At 35.2% G+C, this 21,941-nt stretch overlaps 1 protein-coding gene across 11 annotated transcripts in view; it reads left to right on the forward strand.

The window, feature by feature from the left end:
* Positions 1 to 21,941, forward strand: part of ATRX (ATRX chromatin remodeler) — a 236,556-nt gene that overhangs the window by 180,885 nt on the left and 33,730 nt on the right. For all 11 annotated transcript variants that reach the window (XM_079123003.1, XM_079123002.1, XM_079123004.1 and 8 more), the window contains one exon: positions 9,423 to 9,531. In XM_079123003.1, coding sequence (XP_078979129.1) covers positions 9,423 to 9,531 — 109 coding nt within the window. The remainder of the gene's footprint in view (positions 1 to 9,422; positions 9,532 to 21,941) is intronic.

Here is a 21,941-nt window from a genome sequence, read left to right on the forward strand (position 1 = left end):
AGAGATTTAAATAAATCAACAGTTGTACAGCTATATGTTCAGATAGGAAAGCCAGGTAAGGCACTGGAGCTGGACATGGTGGTGTACATCTGCAATTCCAGCGACTCAGGAGGCTGAGACAGGAGGATCACATATTCCAGACCAGCCTACACAACTTAGTGAGACCTCATCTGAAAATTAAAAGAATAAAAATATCTGGGTATGTAGCTCAGTGGTATTAGCATCAATCCCCAGTACCCTCCTCTGATCCCCCAAAAACCATTGTACTGGAGTCCAACTCAGACATTCAGTGACCATATGAAATCCAGAAAGTGTCTTTTTTATAAAAATAAGAGAGTGGAAGAAAAGAGAAATAGACTGTGTTTGTTCCCTGTGTGTGTGTGCGCATGTGTGCTCAGTCGGGGAAGGGACTCTCCCGCCTCAGAATGCTGAAAGAAAGAATCAGAGATTTCAAGAAATGTAAATTCAGTGACTAGATCTACATCCTGAGTTAAAAGGAGATTTAGCATAGAAGAGAATACCTATACTTCTTGGAAATCTTTTTTTTCTTTTTCATCTTTCACTTTTTGTTTCCCTAATTTCAAGGGCTGCTTTTTCATTTCTTTCCATTTGTTCTTCTGACGCCCAGTCCAAAAATCCACCTGCACGCTACTTGTGTGGAGCTGTAGACTGCAGTAGGCCTATGACAAGTCCTTGGAAATTAATGGTCTACAGCTATGCAGGTGTGTGCAAACCTGATGCAGTCCAGCACCGTTTCATCTATTCCAGTAGAGAGATTTCAACTGTTGGGGTTAATCATGGAATTTTCAGGGCCGTCTTGCTGCATTGAACAAGGGCAGGGCAAAAATACATACTGTTAGGATGGGGGACAACAGTATGCCCACACACCTGTGGAAGTCTGCAGAGTAGCATCAGGATTCATCCAGGAACTTTCATAGTTTCCTAATGACATCAAAGGGTGGGTGAGGTATGTACTATTACATACTACAGACACTTGTGGCAATTTCCTCAGACCCTCCTAAGAGGTTTTATGTGCCTATTAGTGCCACAGAAACTCCAGAACTTCCTAGGTGTACACCAGAGGCGGGCATGTTGAGGTCAGTGCGGAGAGGTGAAAGAATCTCGAGTTGTGGCAGCTTTTGAAGGAGAAACTCTGAGCTAGATAGGTGAAGAACTAAATATACAGCTCCCAACATAGCATGAAGACACTCAGAGGTCTTGTATTTGAGACTTGTGCATTTTCTATATCTCTCAATATCTGGGCTTCCAAAGTTGGAAGACCCGGTAAGAAATCTTTGCATCTCAAAAACCTCTATAATTAATAATTTTATGTTCTTTAGTGTTAGCATTTTAAATATCACTGGTATTTTATTTTGTGTTAATTTGATAGATTCCTGCCACTGTTGGACTTTGCATACCTTAATACAATTTTTCAAATGTTCTAACGTGTTAGTTGGAGTCATTCTTTCTATTCTCTCTTTTTGACATACTTTCTCCCATTCTTTTTTTGTTACATATTGTCCTTCTTTTTCTGTTGTCACTTTTCTTATCTCTCTGTTCCATCTCCCTGCTTTTTAAAAAATATTGGGTCAGTCGAATTTATTCAATTTGTTTTTCCCCCCCTCTTTTCTATACTCTCACTGTCTCATCAATTTTTCTTCTTACATCTCTCTTCCCTCCTGCTCTTGCTGTCATGGTTGGGTTTTATGTATGTTTGTTTGTTTTGGGGTACTAGGGATTGAATCCAGGGGTGCTTTACCACTGAGCTACATCCCACCTATTTTATTTTTTATTTTGAGACAGGGTCTTGGGAAGTTATAGAGACTGGCTTCATACTTGGAATCCTTCTGCCGCAGGCTCTTAATCAACTGGGATTATAGGCTGTTGTGTTTTTGGTTTTGGGTTTTTTTTTGGGGGGCAGGGCATTACCAGAAATTGAACCCAGAGATCCTTAACCACTGAGCAACATCATCAGCCTTTTTTATTTAATTGTGTTATAAGGTTTTGCTAAGTTATATATATAGGGCCTCACTAAGTTGTTGAGGCTGACCTCATGCTTGTGGTCCTCTTGCTTCAGCCACCCAAGTCACTGGAATTACAGGTGTGTGTCACCATGCCTGTTTTTTCTTTTTAATATGAACTGTATTTAGTCTTCTTTTTCCACTTGCTTTTTTTCTGTACTCTCCCTCTTTCTTGTCTCCTTTTTCTTGTGTCTCTCTTCTCCTTATTTTTAATTTTTTATTTTCTGCTTCTATTTTATCAGACACCTTATATAATTTTAATATCAGTTATACTTTCTTTAAACTTTTTTCAGTCTATTATAGGGTATCACTTTCTGTTTTCCTCTTTCCACTTCTGGACTAGTGGATTTGTAGTAACCTTTTTTGGGGAGAAGGGGACTGGAAATTGAACCCAAGGACAGTTTTTGTTTTATTTTCAGATAGGGTCTTGCTAAGTTGTTGATACTGACTTCGAATTTGAAATCCTCCTTCTTCAGGCTCCTGAGTTGCTGTCATGTACAGAACATTTGTATTAAGTTTATATGCCTTGAAGTATATATGGTTTGCTCATAAGTGGTCACAGTTACTGATGATTTTCATATCTCAATGTGCTGCTAGAGACTGTTCACAGTTTACAGTGAACACGTTGAGTGGGTGTTTTGACACTGAATTTTATCCCCAACCAGAGCACACTGTAAAGAGAAAGAAATTCACTAGAAAGACCCTCATATAATGGTGAAACAGAGATCAGTTCCACCAAATTTGTAGATCTCAATGTAGCAACATAAGAAATCAAGGTAATAAGATGCCTCCAAATGTTCTTTATCCTCTAATAACTGAACCTGTAGATATTAAAGAAGAGGAAATGTTGGACAAATAATTTAAAAAGGTGATTATTAAGATGATCAATGAATGAAAAGAAGATCCAAGTAATGAACTAAGGGAAAAAATACAGGGTATGAAGGAACATTTTAATAAAGAGAGATTCTGAAAAAGAACCAAACAAGTCCTGGAAATGTAAACTCATTCAAATAAAAAAAAAAACACAGTTGAAAGTCTAACCAACAGATTAGGTCAGTCAGAAGACAAAATCTCAGGACTTGAAGATAAAGTATATGAATTGAATATCCAGACAACAAGAAAAATATTAAGAAACTGTTATCAGTATATATAAAAACTCTGGGTAATTTCACTGTTAGACCTTCAAATAGAAAAGACCAGAAAATAAACTATGTATGGTACATTATAGTTCAAATGTAAGAATTCCAGGGGAAAAAAAAAGAATTTAAAAAATTGGAAGAAAGAGATACCAAGTCATTTACACACGCAAACCTGGCAGAATAACAGTAGATTTTTCTAACAGAAATCCTAAAGGCCAGGGGACATTGAATGGCATATTTCAAGCCCTGAAAGAAAACAACTGCTAATCTTGATTGCTATAATCTGTAAAGCTGTGTCCTTCAGAATCAAAGCAGAAATTTAAACATTCCAAAATAAGTACGAACTAAAGGAGTTCACAACCACTAAACCAGCATTGTAAAAGATAAAGCAATACTACACACAGGAGAAGAAGAAAATAGGCAAGAGAGCTTGGGAAAGAATCATCTCATTAGATTATTAGGTAAGCAAATAAGAATTAGAATTAGATCAAATATTACAAATAGAGCAAAATGTCAGGATAAAATACATATCTCTATAATAACAATATAAATGGTATCAATTCTCCAATTAAAAGACATAGAGTGACAGATTGGATTAATAAAGAAGACCCAACTATATGTTCCCTCCAAGAAATGTAGCTCATTGGCAAAGACATCCACAGACTGAAAGTGACAGGATAGAAAATGATATTCCATGCAAATGGAATTCAGTAGTAAGCAGGAGTAGCTACTCTCATATCAAACAAAGCAGGTTTCAGTCCAAAATTAGTAAGAAGGGACAAAGAAGGTCACTATATAGGGGAACAATTCAACATGAAGATATAACAGTTATAAATATTTATGCCCCAAACATCAGGTAACTTAATTTCATAAGGAAAACACTGCCCACTACCCAACATTATGGCCCAGATTGGCTAAAATATAATAATAGTTGGTGTTTTCAATACACCTCTTTCACTGATAGGTCTTCCCAATATAAAATCACAGATACTCCATAGTTAAAACCTACTATGGACCAAATGGACTTAACGGTCTATAGAATGTTTAATCCAACTGTAGCTGAAAACACTTTTTTTTTTTTTTTTACCATTGGTCATGGAACTTTCTCCAAAATACATTATATTTTAACCCACAAAGCAAGTTTAAGCAAATATAGTAAAGTTGAAATAATTCCTCACATCAACTTGGATCAGAATAGAATAAAAGTAGAAATCAACAGCAAGAAAAACTACAGAAACTCTGAAACACATGGAGATTGAATAATAAACTTGAATGCAAGTTGGTCATTGAAGAAATCAGGAGAGAAATTTTAAAATTCTTGCAATCAAACAGGGATAGAAATACAATATACGAGAACCTGTAGGATGCAGTGAAGGCAATTCTAAAGAGAATGCTTATAGCTATGAATGCCTATATAAAAATAATAGAAAGAGTTCAATGCAATTCAAGTTTTTGAAAAAGCAAGGACAGACAAATCCAAAAACCAGAAGTAAGAAATTATAAAGAACAGAACTAAAATTCAGTGAAATGGAGAATGAAAAATAATACAAGGGCTCAGTAAAACAAAGAGTTGACTCTTTGAAAAGATTGATAATCCATTAGCCAAACTAACCAAATGAAAGAGAACATCTGAATTATTAAAGATGAAAAGGGAGATACCATTTAAATTGAGAACATCATTAGAGACCGTTTTGAAAATCTGTATTCAATTAATTGGAAAATCTTTAAGAAATGAATAAAATTTTGTTTTTGGTACCGGGGATTGAACTCTGGGGCACTGAATTGCTTAATACCTTGCTTTTTTTGAGGCTGGCTTTGAACTCCCTGTCCTCCACAAAAATGACATACCAAATTGAACTAATAGGATATAATAAAAACCATAGAGACTGATAAAAAGCATTGAAATTGAAATAGTAATAAAAAGCTTTTTGGGACTGGGGATATAGCTGAGTTGGTAGAGTGGGTGCCTTGTACACACAAGGCCCTGGGTTCAATCCCCAGCACCAAAAAAAAAAAAAAAAAAAAAAAAAAAAGCTTTTCAACAAATAGAGCCCAGGACCAGATGGAGATGCTGTTAAATATTACCAGATTTTTTAAAAAATAAATGAACGTTATTTTTACTATTTAAGAACGAACAACTCTCAAGAAACAAATAGTACTCTGAACATGGGTTACTAAAGAGGGTTTAACAGGTTATAGAGAAACCTCAAGTTTTAAGTGTCATATCCCTGGGGAAGTAATTTCAAAGTGCAGTTATCTCCATAAATGAGTGGTAAGAGGAACCCAGCATGAGTCATGTGGAGAGGGCTTGCTTACTTGGACCTGTAACCTTCAGTTGAAAAATGCAAGCAACCTTTAGCAACCTTTCTGGACAATGAAGCAGTCATTGCAGAATTGCCATGATCTCACTTCACTTTCTCCAGTCTTCTGACAGTGTTCTGATCACAAGGCGAATGGCAAAAGCACCCATTTCTGTATTCCACATGTGGGCAGAGTTGGAGTATGAAGGGGCCAATGAATTGAACTATCTTTGAAAGTGGCTCTCCATCCTTTCAACACATAGGTGTGAGTTAGGAAAGAGGAAAATGACCATGAAATAAAAAAAAAATAACTTTAGTAAATCTAGCTATGTGGTCAATCTTTATAACTGCAGTGCATAACAATAATACTATTTTACAGTCATTAAGTGTTTGTAAAATGTTCTTTTATTTTTGCTTTATTTTTTAAGATTCTTTTTTGTTTCTTTTTAGTTATATATAATATTAGGATTACTTTTGATGTAATTAGAAAAGCATGGACAATAATTTGCTCTAATTCAGTCCCCAATATTTCCCTTTTCTCTCCCCTCATCCCTCCTCCTATTCCCTTCTCTGTACTCTAATGATCTTCCTACTATTTACTTTTGGTTTTTTTTAAATTAGTGTCTTTAATATTGGATATGATGGTGAGATTCACTTTTGTATATTCATATATGTACATAGGAATATTGTGCCAGATTCATTCCTTACCACATTTTTTTTTTGCAGTGCTGGGGATCGAACCCAGGACCCTGTGCTTGCAAGGCAAGCACTTTACCAACTGAGCTATAGCCCCAGCCCCTGCTTACCACATTTAAAAGAAAAATTAACACCAGTGCTTCTCAAATTATTCCATAAAATAAGGAGGGAACACTTCCAAACTTAAGAAGTCACTATTGTTCTGATACCATATTCAAATAGGGACAGATCAAGAAAAGAAAATTACAGGCCCATATCCTTGATAAACATACATGCAAAAGTCCTTAACAAAGTATTTGCAAATCAAATTCAGCAACACCTTAATGATCATACATCATAAATAAGTTAGTTTCGTTCCATGGATACAAGTGGTTCAACATTAGCAAAGCAATAAATATAATACACCACATAAATGAATCAAGGACAAAAACCACATTGTCACCTCAATAGAAGCAGAAAAAAACCTTTGAAAAAATTCAGTACCCCTTCATAACATAAATCTTGACAAACTAGGAACATATGTGAACATCATAAAATCTATATGTCACAAACCCAAAGATAACATTATACCACATGCAGAAAAAATGAAAGCATTTTCTTTAAAATCAGGAATAAGGCAAGGATGTCTACTCTCAGCACTCTTATTTAACATAGTACTTAAAATTTTAGTGAGAGCATTTAGTCAAGAGAAAGAAAAGCAAGACACATATGAAAGGAAAAAGTCAAATTGTCCTATTTGAAGGTGATCTGATCCTATGCTTAGAAGACCATAAAGGATCCTAGAGAAGAATTTTAGATCTGATAAACCAATCCAGCAAAGTAGTGTTATACAAAATCAACATAGAAAAATAATAGCTTTCTATATACCAAACATGAATCAACTGAGAAAGACAAAGGAAAATAATTTCATTCACAATAGTCTCAAAAGTAATAAAATACATAGGAATAAATTTAACCAAAGAGGTGAAAGACCTCCAAAAGGAAAATTAGAGGACACTAAAAATCAAATACTAGAAGATAGAAGGACCTCCCATGTTCATGGATAGGTAGAAGTAATACCATTAAAATGTCCATATTACCAAAAGTAATCTCAATATTCAATGCTATTCATATCAGAATACCAATAACATTTTCTAAAGAACTAGAAAAAAACAGTTCTAAAATTTATAGGAAAGAACAAAGGATCCAGAAGGGGTTGGGGATGTAACTCAGTTGGTAGAGTGCTTGCCTTGAGTGCACAAGGCCCTGGGTTCAATCCCCAGCACCACAAAAAAAAAAGAGCAATGCTGGAGGCATCATAATTCCCAATTTCAAATTATACTACAGAGCTATAAAAAAACAGTATGGTACTGGCATAAAAACAGATGCATAAATGCACTAGAATAGAAGACACAGATAGGAACCCACACAGATACAGTCATCTGATTCTTGACAAAGGTACCAAAAGATAACTTGGAGGAAAGACAAACTCTTTAACTAATGGTGCTGGGAAAACTGGATATTTATTTGTGGAAGAATGAAAGTAGATTCCAGTCCTCATCCTACACAAAAATCAACTCAAAATGGGTCAAGTATGTAGGAAATAGACCAGAAATTTTGTAACTGCTAGAGAATAAAAAGCATAGGGGAAATACTTCGACACATAAGCACAAGCAGTGACTTCCTGCAACCATGTGCAAGAGGTACTATGATTATCCCCATTTTTATAAAGAAATTGATGTACACGGAGTTTAATTATTTTCCTGAAGTGAAAACGTTAGTAAATAGTGAAACTGAAATTAAATTCATGGAGTCTTACTCCAAAGTTTATATTATTAACTACTAACGTGTACTATCAGTTTTTATGCATTGGATTCATGGAAGTGGTATTAAAGGATTCATCACCGTTATTACAAAAAGGAAACTATGTTGAAATGCTTTTTAAAATAGTCATATCCATAAAGCACCAATTAAAACAATAAAATAGAAGGAAGACTACTAAGAGTAGGGTAAGGGGAACAGGAGGAGGGAAAGAGGAAGTTCTGGGGATGAAGTGGAGCAAATTATATTCCATGCTTATATAATTATGTCAACATGAACCCACTAACATATATCTATAATGCTCTAATAAAAAAATTTAAATAATTATGTCATTTTCTATTCATTTATGTTCAGCATATTTATTACAATATTTATACAATTGAAGCAACTGATTATAATACAGTTGTGATCTTTTTATTCAGCCTTCTCTCTCAAATTATTTTTTCCTCAGATATGTATGCTGTTTTCCCTAATAGAATGAAGTAAAGATCATAAATAAAATTACATTTTCAGACATTACTGAATTTCCAACAATGAAATTCTAGGTTTTTTATATAAAACATGCATAAATCATAAATATAAAGCATCTATTTAATAAATGTACTAAGTTTAATGAATTTGTTAAAAGAAACATATGTTCATTTTGATAATCTATTTTTATGTTAAGACTCCACAGCATGGAAACATGAATCTTGCCTGGATGGGAAATAGTAGTATTATGTTTACAGTTTAAAAATCAGAATGTAGATTACATATAAAATATTAAAATGCCAGAAGCACTTAATCCCATGGTATTCTTATATTGATGCAAGTCTTGGAGAAACTTTCACATAAATTGTCTAAAAATTGACACGTTAGATCACTAACATATACATCTAAGACATTCACACTCACACATGAACACCCAAATAGTATTTACAAAATGGGAATATATGCTGAAATTTTTGGCTACCAGAAGAAGGTTTTGTCATATAGTAGGCACTCCATTAATACTTGTTCAGCCAATGAATAAAGCCATTCTTTATGGTGTTCACCTGATAATTTTCAAGTGGTTAATAAAACGGTGGGAAACCTGGCCACTTGCATATTTATTTGAGTTGGGGTTTTTTTTTTTTTTTTTTTTGTGGTGCTGAGGATTGAACCCAGGGCCTTGTGCTTGCAAGGCAAGCACTCTACCAACTGAGCTATCTCCCGAGCCCTTTATTTGAGGTTTTATGGAGGTTTTTAAAATTCATTTTAGATATACATGACAGTACAATGTATTTTGACATATTAGACATACATGGAGTCTTACATATTCTAATTAGGATCCCATTCTTGTGATTGAACATGATGGGGGGCTACACTGGCTACATTAATAAATGAATATAGGAGAGTTATGTCCAAGTAAGTGGTGAGCAAGGAGGATAATCTACTAGCAGAGCAATATATCAAATCCCTTTTGTGTTTTCTTGTTAAATTTTCAGGTGAGGGGAAATGGCTCCGAAACATTGACTATTACCGTTTAGATGGTTCTACTACTGCACAGTCAAGAAAGAAATGGGCTGAAGAATTTAATGATGAAACTAATGTGAGGTATGAATCATTTTCTATATGTATAGAGAGAGTTTTTAAATTCATTTTTAATTTACATGAAGTAAAATTCACTCTCTTTAGAGTATACCTCTCTAGTCAATTTTGATAAATGCAAGATACAGTCAAGATATGAAACAGTTTCACCCTCCTCTTCAAATTCATTTGTGGAATTAAATATTAATTTTATTTTAGTTTTTTCCCTTGCTAGTGATTGAACCCAGGGCTTCAGGCATGTATTCTACCCCTCAGCTATATCCCCATCCCTGGAATTACACATTTTGCTGCCTATTTGGTCTCACTTCTTTTACTTAGAGAAATGCATTTATGATTCATCAGTGTTACTGCTGATGTTCATTTTTATTGTTGAGTAATAGTCCTTCGCAGGGATGTATCTGTTTATTTAGCCATTTCTATTTTGCGGTGCTGGGGATTTGAACCCAGGGCCTTGTGCATGCAAGGCATGCACTCTACTAACTGAGCTATATGCCCAACCCTATTTAGCCATTTCTAATCAAAGGACACTTGGATTGTTACAAGGTTTTGTAATTAAAATCATAGCTGCCCCAAACATTCATGTACAAGTTTTTTGTGTAAATGTAGGGATGTCTTTCAGTGTAATGAAAATGCAGGATGATAATTTCTGGATTATATGGTAAGTTTATGTTTTTATCTCTGTAAGAAACTGTCAGTTTTCCCTAGTGACTGTACAGTTTTGTATTTCCACCAGTATTGTGTGAGAGTTCCAGTTATTCTGCATCCTTATTAGTGTTTACTGTTGTCATATTTTTATAAAATTATTTTACCTATTTCTAGTAAGTATTTAATGGTACCTCATGTGATTTTAATTTGCCTTTTCCTAATGATAATGAGGTTGAATATCTTTCCATGTGCTTACTGGCCATTTTTATATTATCTTTGGTGACAGACTTGAGGATTTTAAAGTTAGCAGTTTTCTTGATCCCTTTCTTTGTTGTAGAAATGTGAACCATAATATTTAAACAACTATAGATACAATGTGCTTTATATGTTTGGTTTTTATTTTGCTTTTAGCTGTTACTGATTGACAAAATCAAACTGCATTTGGCAATGAGAATTTATACATACATATACAAATATATACATACACATACATACACCACACACAAACATACAAGCACATACTTAAACACATTAAACACAAATATATGAAAGCATGGTCTTTGAAACAAAGACAAAGGAGAAAGTATTAGTTTAATGGTAGGATGGCTAAAGTGTGTCTTAATATTTTAAATGATGAAGAGTATTATGCTATATGTGTAAGGCATCTTTTAATTCTAGCAGTCATGAACCATATCAAGGCTTAAGGCTAGTGAAATTTCAGTCAGATCATGTGATGAGTATTAATTATTGATAATCTGTAGAAGTTGGGAGTGCTTACATAGGAATGTTTTGAGTATAGTTAAGGTATAAAGTGTGTTATTAGACTACTAAGTTATCAGACTATTTCAAGAATAAGTACATTTGCTTATATGTTTCCATGTTTTAAAAAATTCTGTGGCTATGAAGAAGTAATTTTATTGTTTAAACAACTTTTATAGAAACAAGTTATCATCAAGTTATCTAGACTGGCCTTGTACTGGGCTCAAGTAATATATCTGCCTCAGCTTTCCCAAGTACCTGAGACCAAAGGCATGTGCCAACGATGCTGAGCTAAGAAGTAATTTTATTAATTAAGTAACTAATTCGTCAAACATGGTTGAAAGCTTTGACTTGCTTAGTGTCCCGGATTTTTAAATACCACCATAGCATTTTGATCTGGTCCATACCTTTCATGCTTAATATGAATAGGGAACAGTATTGAAATGTAGATGCTGAGGTGTCTGATAGACTTAATTACTAGTCAATTAATAACCCCTAAACATGAACCCAAAAGTGTCTTTGCTTCAGATATGTGCTTTAGGGGTGTCTGTGTGTGTGTGTGTGCGCGCACGCACGTGCACACGCATGCCTGTGTTTGTATATATATCATGGATTTGGCCTACAGTAGCTATATCTGACCATAGTAATTTTAGAAAATAGAATATAAGTATAGTCCATTAATGCAGAAACAGTCTGAAAGACATATTAAGATGCATGTTAAGATAATTACCATATCTTATGTTGTCATCTCATGGGACCTACAAGTCATTTTCAACAATCACGGGGTCCCTGGTTAGCTTGATACTGGGTTTTTTTTTTCTTTTTATTTGTTGGCAATTTTTTGAGCCTTCTAGGCTCAAGTAATCCTTCTGCCTCAGCCTTCCCAATAGGTTGACTATAGGCATGTGCTATCACACCCTTTCTTGCACTTTTTACTTAGTAATAATTATAGATTCATAAGAACTTGCAAAGATAGGATAGAGACATTTTGTATGTCCTTTACCTTATTTTCCCCAATGGTTAGCTCTTATATACCTGTAGTTTCATATCAAAACCAAGAAATTAACATTTCAATGTGAAATGTGTTTGTATATCTTTTTTATCAGATGTAGAGATTCATTTATAAACCACTGCAGTCAATATATAAAAATATTGTCACCACAAAGATCTCTCTTATAATCCTTTTATAGTCACACCCATTCTTATCATCAATTTCACCATTATCCCTAACCCCTAACAATGACTAATTTGTTCTTTATCCTCATAATTTTGTCATATGAACACTGTTACATAAATGGTATCATACTATTGATCCAAATAAATTACTTGTTTATTTTATTGTGGAGTTTATTATTTTAATAAGAGTTTATAGTATAATCTAGAAGAGAGTTCTTTGTCAGACATGTGGTTTGCAAATATTTTCTACTAGTTTATGGCTTGTCTTTTCAGCCCCTTCACGGGCCTTTCACAAAGCCAAGTTATTTATCTATTTTTTTATTCATTTATTTTGGTACTGGGGATTGAACCCGGGTTGCTTAACCACTGAGCCACATCCCCAGCCCTTTTTAATTTTTTTTAAATTTTGAGACAGGACCTCGCTAAGATGCCAAGGCTGTCCTGGAATGTGTGAATCTCCTGCCCCAGCTTCCAGACTCTTTGGGATTACAGGCATGTGCCACCACACAGCTATCACAGCATAGGTTTTAATTTGGACAAAATTTAATTTGATATTGTTTGTTTATGCTTTCTGTGCTAATTCTTGACAACTCTTCCTCATAGCCATATGTCCTGAAGATTTCTCTCCTGTGTTATATTCTAAAAGTTTTATGATCTTACATTTTATAGATAAATCCATGGTGTAATTTGAGTTGATTTTATATAAAATGTGAAGTATAGTTGGGCATGATGATTCATCCCTTTAATCCCAGCAACTGAGGAGACTATGGCAGGAGGACTTTAAGTTTGAGGCTAGCCTCAGCAACTTAGCAAGACCCTGTCTCAAATTAAGAAAAATAAAAAGGGCTGGGGATGTGGCTTAGTGTTAAAAAACACCTCTGGGTTCAATCCCTAGTATGTATAGGTAGGTAGGTAGGTAGGTAGGTAGATTGATTCAATCCCTAGGACAGATAGATAGATAGTATAGTTAGAGGTTTATATTTTTAGCTGTGATCTAATTGCTCCAGCATCATTTGTTGAAAAAGCTATTCTTCCCTCATTGAATTGCTTTCGCACCTTTGTAAGAAATCATTTGGCACTGTGTGTGGGGCGTTTTCTCAGTTTCTTATTCCATTGGTTCATATGCCTATCTTTCTGCCATTATCACATAGTCTTGCTTGCTATAGCTATATAGTAAACTCTAATATGAGGTTGAATGATTCTTCACACTTTATTCTACTTTTTATAAATTCTTTCAACCTAATTTATCTGCTTTTCTACATACATTTTGGAATAATCTTGTCTTTACCTACTGACATTTTCCAAAGGTGTGTGTGTGTGTGTGTGTGTTGTTTTGGATCAATCGCTGGACTCATACATGCTAGGTACTTGCTCTACCATGAGTTACAGTCTCAGCCCCTCACGGTTTCTATTAAAATAGGAATCACGTTGAATCTGTTTGTCTTGAGGACAATTAATGTCTTTATTGAGTCTTCTGATCTGTAAATAGTGTGTAGTGTCACTTATGTTATCATTAATTTGTTTTGTCAGTGTTTTGGAGTTTTCAGCATACAAATCCCATGTGTATTTTGATTTACACCTGTAAGTGTTTTTGTATTTTGAGTGATTTCAGACGATATGGTATTTTTAATTTTCATTTCCCTGTGTTCATTGCTAGCATATAGAAATGCAGTTGATTTTTGTTGTTGATATTTTGTCTGTGATCTTCCTGCCTTAATTTGTTATAGGAGTTTGTTTTGTGAGTTTTTTTTGGGGGGGGGTATTTGCTACATAGACCATTATATTATCTGCATGTAGGGATAGTTTTATTTCTTCCTTTCTGATATGTATGCTGTTTATTTCCTTTTTTTTTAACTTAATACACTGTCTAGAATTGGCAGTAATGTGTTGAATCCTTGCCTTCTTCCTGAACTTAAAAGCATTTAGTCTTCATTAACTATGATTTTTAGCTGATGGGTTTTTTTTTTTATGTGTGTGGTTCTGGGGATAGAACCTGGGGTCTCATGCATCTAGGCAAGTGCATTACCACTGAGCTAACATTCCTAATCCTTTTAATTTTATTTTGAGAACACTGATTTTAAACTTATAAACCTCCTACCTCTGTCTCTAAAGTATCTGGGATTTCGGGCATGCACCACCATACCCAGCATATTTTTAGGTTTTTTGCGTATATTCTATTAAGTTGAGAAAGTCTCCCAATATTCTTAATTTGCTAAGTTTATATTATTATTGGGTGTTTATTTTTTGTCAGATGCTTTTTCTGTGTCAATTGTTTTTTTTTTTTTACTTTACCTTGTTAATAAGGTGTTTTATAGGACTGACTTTTAGATATTGACTCAGTTTTTCCTTCCTTGAAAAAACTATTTGGTGATAAGTATAATTATAGTATGGGGTGCTATTTGCTGATATTTAGTTGAGAGAAGTTTATGAAAGATATTGGTCTGTATTTAGTTCTTTTTGTACAGTCTTTGGTTGGCATCAGGATAATATTGGCCTAATAAAATTGGTTGAGAAGTATTCCCTTTTCTGTTTTCTTATAGAGATTTTATAGAATTTATATTAATTTTAAATGCTTTGTGTATTAGCTTAAATCACTGTGAGCAAAATATCTGACATAAACAACTTAAAGGAGGAAAGCTTTGTTTTGGCTCGTGGTTTTAAAGGTTTCATTTCATGTTTGGTAGGTTTGTATACCCCCAAGGACTGACCACTTCCTATTAGTCCTTACAGATTGTGAATTCATCAAGATTAATCTATTGATGAGATTTGTGCCCTCATGATTAATTCACTTCCCCAAAACCCTATCTCTGAACCTTGCTGCATTGGGGCCTAAGCCTTCAACACATGAAGTTTTGGGGGACATTCCAATAATACATTGTAAAATTTTGCCAGATTTTTCTTCTTCTTTTTTTTGGGGGGTAGTTTTAAATTGTTGGTTAAATTTCCGTAATAGCTTTAAGACTATTCAAGTGATCTCTTTCATATTAAAAGAGTTGTAGTAATTTGTACTTTTTGAGGAATCACTTCATTTCATCTTAATTTCAATTTTTTGTATAGAATTTTTTTATTGTATTTCCTTATGTCCCTTTTGATGCCTGAAGGGTCTGTAATGATAGTTTCTATTTCATTGCTGATATTGATAATGTGTTCTTTTTCATTTTGGTGGAGGTTTGTAAATTTTATTCATCTTTTCAGATAACCAGCTTTTTGTTTGACTTTTTTCTTTCTTTTAGTTCATCTTACTTTTGGCTTATTTGTTCTTTTTCTATTTTCTTGAGGTGGCAGCTTAAATTACCAATTTGATTTGAGATGTTTTCTGTTTAATAATGTAAGCATTTAGTGCTACAGATTTCCCTTTTAACTCTGCTTTAGCTGTCATACAAATTTTGATAAGTTGTATTTTAATTCAGTGTTTTTTTCACTTTAGTGTATTTTTCATTTCTTTTATAAATTCCTCTTTTACTCTATGTCTGGAAGCATGTTTAATTTACAACCATTTGGAGATTTATGTTGGAGATTTCTAGTTTGATTCAATAATGTGTTATTTCTCTCTTCAAAGATTTTTTTTCTTTATCTTAGTTTTCAAAAGATGACTGATAGAGATGACTGATGGATTGTTTTGTTTTGTTTTAGTTTGTCCCTTTCGTGCTTCATTCAGCTCTTCCTTTTTCTTTCTTTCTTTCTTTTTTTCTTTTTACCAGGTAATGAACCTGGGGTGCTTAACCACTCAGCCACATCCCTATACCTTTTATTTTGAGACAGGGTCTTGCTAAGTTGTTTAGGGCCGCGCCTCACTAAATTGCTGAGTCTGGGTTTGAACTCTTGATTTTCCTTCCTCAGCCTCCTGAGCTGCTGGGATTACAGGTGTGAGTCACTGCACCTGGTTTCATCCAGCTTCTTAAACCTGTAGGTTTAGATTGCCTCCTAAATTTTTATAATTTTTAAATACTTTTTCAGCCCTTTCTTTCTCCTCTCCTTTTAGGATTCTGATAACAAGAATGTTTTATCCTATATTATAGTTGCAAAGGTTTCTGAATCTTCTCTTTTCCATTTAGTTTCTATCTGTTCTTCAGATTGGGTCATTTGTTTTGTTCTGTCTTTAAGTTCATCGAATCTTCATCTACATTCTGCTGTCAAACTCATCTATTCAGTTTTTTATTTGTCACTGCATTTTAAGTTCTGAAATTTCTATTCAGTTGTTATTTTTCTTCTATTTCTTTACTGAGACATTTCATTTATCTCAAATGTATTAATTTCTTATGGAGGCATTTTTATAATGGCTTCTTTTCAAATCCTTGTCAGGCAGTTTTAACATTTATGTCATTTATTATTGACTTCTGGTGATTATCTTTTCTCATTGAAGTTGAATTTTTCTTTTTTTTATTATGAAAAGTATCTTATTTGTATTGGACATTTTTGGGTTAGTATATCACTAGACTTTGAATATTTATATATTTGGGATCTTAGTTAAATTTTTTGTTATAGTAGACATCTTCTGACAAATGTTATAACAGGTTTTGAGTTACCCTACATCATTATTGCCAGTTGAGTGTGAGAAATCAGTATCCTCACTAGACCTCTATTTGGGAGGTTCAAAATTGTTTGCTTCTTCTTTCTTGGCTTCCACTGACACTACAAGGAATAATGTCATTAGTGCTTGGTTCATGGTATAATTTTTGATTTTCTAGGAGGGAAAGGAGTGCTAGGGTTTGAACCAAGGGGCACTTAACCACTGAGCCACATCCCTGGGCCTTTTTATTTTTTTATTTTGAATTTTGAGGCAGGGTCTCTCTAAGTTGCTAAGGCTGGTTTTAAACTTGCAGTCCTCCTGCCTTAACCTCCCAAGTTTCTGGGATTACAGGCATGTGGAACAACACTCAACTTAATGGTATAATTCTTAACTCTCCACTGTGCCTCTTTTCCCCTCTCACTTCATTTTTTCAGGGTAGAGTACTGAACCCAGGGCCTTGCATGTGCTAGGCCAGCACTCTGCCACTGAACTAAATCCCCAACCCTACTGCTAGGCCTCATTTGGTATAATTTCAGTAGTGAGGGAAAGAGGTTTTCTTTTAATCCCTGGAGTATCTTGATCTTTACTGATATCACTGTGTCACAAGGAGGACCTTTATGTATTAGTCGTCTTTGACACCACCCTGAAAGTGACTTGTTATACCTGGGCAAGGGTGGAAGGATTGGCATATAGAGCTGCATTTCTTGGCTGGAGTTGAGCAGTTGTCTTGAAGTTTTCTGTCTTCTTATGCTGCCCTTTTCTGGGTTCTGTGGCTAGAGAAGGTAGACATTTCTTGGGGATTTCTTTGATAGCACCTGCTGTTGTTTCTACGTTGTTGGGTTCCTCAACAACCAGTCTAGGATGGCTGATGAGGCAAGAAGAAAACCTGTGGAACTCACTGCCATGTTGTACCTTGCCAGCGTGCCTCCTTATTCTCACTTTTAAGAGCCACTTCTTGTTCCTTTACTATATCATGTACAGGAATTTTAGTTGTACTTATTATAAGGGATAAAGAATAGTATGTCAACTCCCTCTTTCCAGAAGTGAAAGTCCAAATGTCAAACTTTTAAAAGAGTTGCTGTCTTTTGGCAAGTGTATGTGTGTATGCTATATGACTAAGAGTGACATTGCTGGGTCATTGCATATATGTTCTACTTTAGCTTATACCACCAATATAGTTTTTCAAAATGATTGCACTGATTTGCACTTCCACCAGTAGTATATGTGTTTCCATTATTGACTACCCTCACCATCACTTGATACTGTTTGTCCTCTTTCCCCTGTATTGATGGATATGTAGCAGTAAGACTTCAGAGTTTTTATTTGTAATTGCCTGATAACTAATTCCAGAAAGATTCTAGTTTAAGTTTAGAAGTTAAAAAAGTTTTAGAAAGAAACATTAACAATTGTTTTTCTGAACTCATGGTAAGAAAATGTTTTATAACCAAGACACAAAGCACTAACCATAAAAAGAAAAAGATTATTAAGTTGCCCTTCATCACAATTAAGAACTTCTTTTCATCAAAGGTTTGATGCTTAATTTTATGTATCAACTTCACTGAGCTACGGTATGCCCAGGAAGCTGACAGAACATTTTTTTCTGGATGTGTTTGTAACTATATTTCTGACAAAAGACTGGCATTTAAATCAGACTGAATAAAGGTGATTGCTGTCATCAATGTGGGTACATGTCATCCAGTTTGTTGAGGGAACTGATAGAACAAAAGGGTAGAGGAATGGTGAATTCGCTTTCTCTATTTTAGCTAAAATACCCATGTTTTCGTTCCCTTGGAGATTGGTGCTAATATTTCACTGACTTTCAGGCCCAGACCTGGACTTACACTATCCCCAAGCCCAGGTTCTCAAGCCTTTGAACTGGGACCATCATTTATACCATTCATTAGCCCTGGCTCCCTAGCTTTTGTGGATAGCATATTGTGAGACCTCTTGTCTTATATAATCACAGTAAGCTAGTGCCCTTATTAAATCTATATACACAACATGCACACACAACTTAATGTTTCTGTCTCTCTGTAATACCAAAGGCATTTCACATTAAGAATGAAAAGGCAGGGGCTATGGTTGTGACTCAGTGGTAGAGTGGTTGCCTGGCATGTGAGAGGCATTGGGTTCAATCCTCAGAACAACATAAAAATAAATAATTAAAATAAAGGTGTTGTGCCCATCTACAACTAAAAAATACATTTAAAGAAAGAATGAAAAGGCAAGACACAAAGTAGAAGAAGCTATGTCTAATACATAGATCCAAAATGGACTCTTACCCAAAAAGTAGAGTTCTTAAAAATTAATAGGATAAATCAAATAGTCCTGTAAGAAGATGAGCCAAACTTTTGAACAGCACTGTACAAAAGACAATATCCAAATAGCCATTAAGTTTATGAAAATATACTAATCTTTAATAATCATCAGAGAAATGCAAGTTAAAAATATTTTTGAGGGGCTGGGGATATAGCTCAGTTGATAGAGTGCTTGCCTTGCATGCACAAGGTCCTGGGTTCAATCCCCAGCACCACAGAAAAAAGTGTTTTTGACAAAGGTACAAAAATGTTTCAGTGGAGAATGAATAGCCTTTTCTACAAATGGTGTTAGAACAATTGGACTTTTGTAGACTACACACCTTGACTTAAGCCTTACCCCTATTCAAAAATCAAGTCAAAATGCATTATAAAATTATAAATCTAAGTATAAAACCATTATACTCATATAATAAAACATAGAAGAAAATCTTCCATGATTTTCATTACATTGCCCAGGCTAATCTAGAACTTGTGATCCTCCTGTCTCAGCCTCCTGAGTTGCTGGGATTATAGGTGTGAACCACCACACCTGGCCATACTTGGTTTTTAAAAGCATACAAGTGAGAAGCAAGCTGTTTAATTTCCCCTAAAAGAGAATTAAAATACCAAGACATTGGCAGCATTTAGTGACTGAATTCGTATTTAGGATTATAGCCAGGTGTGGGCTGGGGCTGTAACTCAGTGGTGGAGTGTCTGCCTAGCATGTGTGATGCACTAGATTCTATGCTCAGCACCACATAAAAACAAACAAACAAATAAATAAAGATATTGTGTCCATCTACAACTAAAAAACATTTAAAAAAATAATTGCAGTCAGGTACAGTGATACATGCCTCTAATTCCAGCTATTTGGGTGGCTTATGCTGAATTCTTAGCACTGCCACCAAAGGTGTAAAGAAGAAAAAAATCAATTATTGGACTTCATCAAAACTCAAACTTTTATATTCTATTTTTTTCTTTTTTTCCCCTCTACAACAGGGATCGAACCCAGGGGCACTTAACAACTGAGCCACATCCCCAGGCCTTTTTATTTTTTGAGACAGGGTCTTGCTAATTTACCTAGGGTCCTACCAACTTGCTGAAGCTGGCTTTGAACTTGCAATCCTCCTGCCTCAGCCTCCCAAATTGCTGGGATTACAGGTGTGCACCACTACGCCCACCTAAAACTTGTTTTCTATTCTTTTAGAGACTTGGTCTCACTGTGTTGCCCAGGCAGGCTGGCCTCAAACCTCTGGGCCCAAGAGAACCTCCTGCCTCACCCTCTCCAGCAGGGGCTACTGGCAAATGCCACTGTGCCTGGTTATGTATATTCTTTAATACTAATGATTTAAGATTAAGAAAACCTAAAAATATCTATTTACTTCAATATAGAATCACATATTCTAGACTGAATAGTGTTGCACATTTTGTAATTATTTTTAAAATTCTTTCTTGAGGCAGGGTCTTGCTATTTTGCACAGGCTAGTCTTGAACTCCTAGGATCAAGTGATCTGCTTGCCTTAGCCCCCCAAGTAGCTGTGGCTATAGGCATGCACCATTGCATCTGGCTATATTCTTTTCTTTTTTGGGGGGAAGGGTACTGGGGATTGAACCTAGGGGCACTTTACCACTGAGCTACATCTCCAGCCCTCTTATTTATTAATTTATTTTTGAAACAGGGTCTCACTAAGTTATTGAGGCTGGCTTTTTTGCCATCCTCATGTCTCAGCCTCCAAAGTGATTGGTATGTCAGTGCCCCCAGCCCATGTCTCAGCCTCCAAAGTGATTGGTATGTCAGTGCCCCCAGCCCTGGCTATCATTTTTTTTTTTTTGGTACCAAGGATTGAACTCAGGGGCACTCAACCACTGAGCCACATCTCCAGCCCTATTTTATATTTTATTTAGAGATAGGGTCTCACTGAGTTGCTTAGCCTTGCCATTGCCGAGGCTGGCTTTGAACTCGAAATCCTCCTATCTCAGCCTCCGGAGCTGCTGGGATTACAGGCATGTGCCACCATGCCCAGCTGGCTATCATTCTTAATACCAATTCAGTCACTCAACGCTGTCAGTGTTTTTTTTTTTTTCCAAATCATTTTTATATTAGGGAAAGTCAAACAGCTTTCTTTCCCACTTGTGTGATTTAAAAAACCAAGTATGGCCAGACATGGTTTCACACTCCTATAATCCCAGAGATTCCAGAGGCTGAGGCAGGAGGATCACAAGTTCGAGGTCAGCTTGGGCAACTTGGTGAGTACCTGAGCAAAATAAAGGATAAAAAGGACTCAGTGCCTAGGGATGTGGTTCAGGGTAGAATATTTACCTTGTGTATATGAGACCCTGGGTTCAATCCCCAGCACCACCAAAAGAAAAGAAAACAAGTACTGGGATTGTAGCTTAATAGTAGAGTGTCCTTGCTTTCAATTCCCAGTACCACTAAATAAATAAATAATAAATAAAAAAATCCAAGTATGTCATTAACCACATCTATGCTTAGTAAATACCTCTTATATTGCAAAATTACAATATCAGTTGTTTGGATATGTATATTGTCTTGTTGGTGATTTCTTTTAATGTAATTTTTTCATCTTTTTTTCTCAGTCTAGCTTAGTGCTTGGGATGCACTAGTCATTTGATAACATGCTTATTGAACATATTCAGTTCTTTTTTATTATAAACAAATGGGGTACAACTTGTTTCTGTGGTTGTACATGAAGTAGAAGTGTACGATTTGTGTAATGATACATTTACATAGGGTAATGACGTTTCATTCATTCTGTTATTTTTCCTTCCCCCCACCCCCTCCCACCCCTCTTTTTCCTCTATTTAGTCTATCCTTCCTCCATTCTTGCCTCCCTCCCATCCCCTATTATGTATCATCATCTGCTTATCAGAGAGATCATTTGTCCTTTGGTTTTTTTGGGATTGGCTTATCTCACTTAGCATGATATTCTCCAACTTCATCCATTTGCAATTATCAAGAATACAAGCAACAATTGGTGTTGATGAGAATGTGGGGAAAAAGGTACACT

The sequence above is a fragment of the Sciurus vulgaris genome (genome assembly GCF_902686455.1).
Source record: "Sciurus vulgaris genome assembly, chromosome: X".
NCBI lineage: Eukaryota > Metazoa > Chordata > Mammalia > Rodentia > Sciuridae > Sciurus > Sciurus vulgaris.